Source organism: Sinocyclocheilus rhinocerous, unplaced genomic scaffold, assembly GCF_001515625.1.
Source record: "Sinocyclocheilus rhinocerous isolate Xijiao unplaced genomic scaffold, SAMN03320098_v1.1 scaffold1436, whole genome shotgun sequence".
NCBI classification, from domain to species: Eukaryota; Metazoa; Chordata; class Actinopteri; order Cypriniformes; family Cyprinidae; genus Sinocyclocheilus; species Sinocyclocheilus rhinocerous.
The window spans coordinates 68098-70161 of record NW_015647013.1 but is presented as its reverse complement, the minus strand read 5'-3'; the positions used below and the strand labels follow the sequence as shown (position 1 = coordinate 70161).

Genomic DNA, 2064 nt, shown 5'->3' with positions numbered 1-2064 from the left:
AAACATGATAATCAGAACCAAAACAGATGTTTTTAGCAGGTCCGAGCTGTAATGGCGAAGCTCTATTCTGGAAAAGGGGGCGGGGAGCAGCAGCTCATTTGCATTTAAAGAGACAGGCCCGAAAAACAGCGTGTTTCTGCTTCCACTCAAAATAGGCATTTTCTAAATCATATTATAAATGATCTGTGGAGTATTTTGAGCTGAAACTCCACAGACACATTCTGAGGACACCAGACTTATATTACATATTGTAAAAAGGAGCATAATATGTCCCCTTTAATGTAGGCATTACATTTCTTTTCCCATAGTATTTACTTCACCACAAAAACATTTTTATCAGATGTACTATAACTTTTCAATACTCACAAAGTACACTGCTCCGAAACTCCCATGGCCGATCTCGTGTAGGTCGCAGAAGACTTCTTCCGGGTCATCTTTGAAAAAGAGGTTGGCCGACTCTGGGTCTTTCAGTCCTCCCTTCTGCGTGGACGACGGCATCATGAGTTAGACAGAACCTCTGATGTCCACGTGCTTCTGCTCGCCTTCATTCAGCAGGCCCGGCATTTACCTGCTTTGCCTGCGGACAGAACGGAGCGCATTAAAGACTGACCGCTTGTGCAGGTCAAGTGAGGGTCATCAGCAGACAAAAGTGACTTAAAAGATTAGTTACCCCAAAAGTGAAAGTTCTGTCATCATTCACTCACCCTCACCTCATTCAAACCAGTTTGACTTGTTCTTATTTGGAAGAAAAAATAAGAAATTTTGAACAGTTGTTTCATAATGACTTAATGGACCATTTCCCAAGTCTTCTAAATTCTATTCTAAATTTTTGAGTGATCAATGACATTTTAATATAAAATATTAGCATATAGGTCAAGTGGATTAGTTTTATGGTATGTTTTTTGCTTGTTTTATTCATTTAGGAGCTTGACTGTCCCTGCCCTCATCTACTGGCACAATATTGAGTGACCAGCATATTCGTTAGAAATTTTCCTTTCGGAAATAATGACAAAACTACATATTCCCCTTACAGTTTGAACCACAATCTTTAACTGATCTGTCTGCATCTTCAACTATTAGGCTACACAAAACCTCTATGATCCATTTACCAAACCGTGGGATCTAAATTATTGAGGTAAACCTACAAATGGCTTGCTTAAACATTTTAATAAAGCAAGCAAGCATCCTGCTCAAATGCAAAAAATAAAATAAATAAATAAAATAAATAAATAGGGGGTAAATAATAGTAAAGTATATATAAAAAAAATGAAATAAATAAAAATTACATGTAAAAATAAATAGGCAAATACAAAAATAAACAATTAAAAGAAAGAAATAATACTAAAAACAAAATATAAACAAACTAAACAAATAAATAAATATCCCAACAATGCGGTTACACCAGGAATAATATCTTTTCTCATGCACATAATGTACGACACACATATCTACAGAAACTAGTGAGTGTAAAATAAATATATACTTTTATGCTAAATACAGGCCTTTCCCATCCACAAAGTATATACTGTGTGTTGTTCTCAGCATGCTTGAGCATGCACATGTGTTTGCGATGCTAAACTGGTGTGACACAAAAGTGTTAGCACTGGGGGTAGTTTGGTTAGGCATCATGGGACGACAGCTCAGCGTCTGGCAGCATTGCTCATCATGCTAGCATGTGCACACACATCCAGCGGCCACCTGCATGTAACACTGCCTACTGAGTCAGCAGACATCTGACACACAAGCAGCCATTGACCCAGGAACAAAAGGTGCTTGAAAGCACTGTGTATCCAATACAGAGAGAGGCTGAACATACATCCATCTGTACATTCATTATGAATGTGATCAGCATTATTACCCAGCACATCTACTATTAATACAACACCACCATATATATATAGTTGTATAGTAAAATGCAGCCGAATGGTTGGAGTAGTATGGGGGGAGGGTCATCTTCAACAACAACAAAAAACACTTTTGAATAGAGGGAGTGTAAATAAATAAATAAATAAATAGCAATACTATTAATACAACACCACTCCAAAGACGCACCTAAAAGTCATC

General features: G+C 37.4%; 1 protein-coding gene across 4 annotated transcripts in view; it reads right to left on the bottom strand.

Moving 5' to 3' along the window:
- LOC107708246 (serine/threonine-protein kinase TAO3-like) overlaps positions 1-2064 on the bottom strand; it is an 85510-nt gene that overhangs the window by 39609 nt on the left and 43837 nt on the right. For 3 of the 4 annotated variants that reach the window (XM_016512426.1, XM_016512427.1, XM_016512428.1), the window contains exon 2: positions 367-568. In XM_016512426.1, the coding sequence (XP_016367912.1) occupies positions 367-501 (135 nt within the window). In that variant the 5' untranslated portion in view covers positions 502-568. Of the gene's footprint in view, positions 1-366; positions 578-2064 lie in introns of all 4 variants that reach the window. The other variant, XM_016512425.1, reaches the window with a different exon arrangement.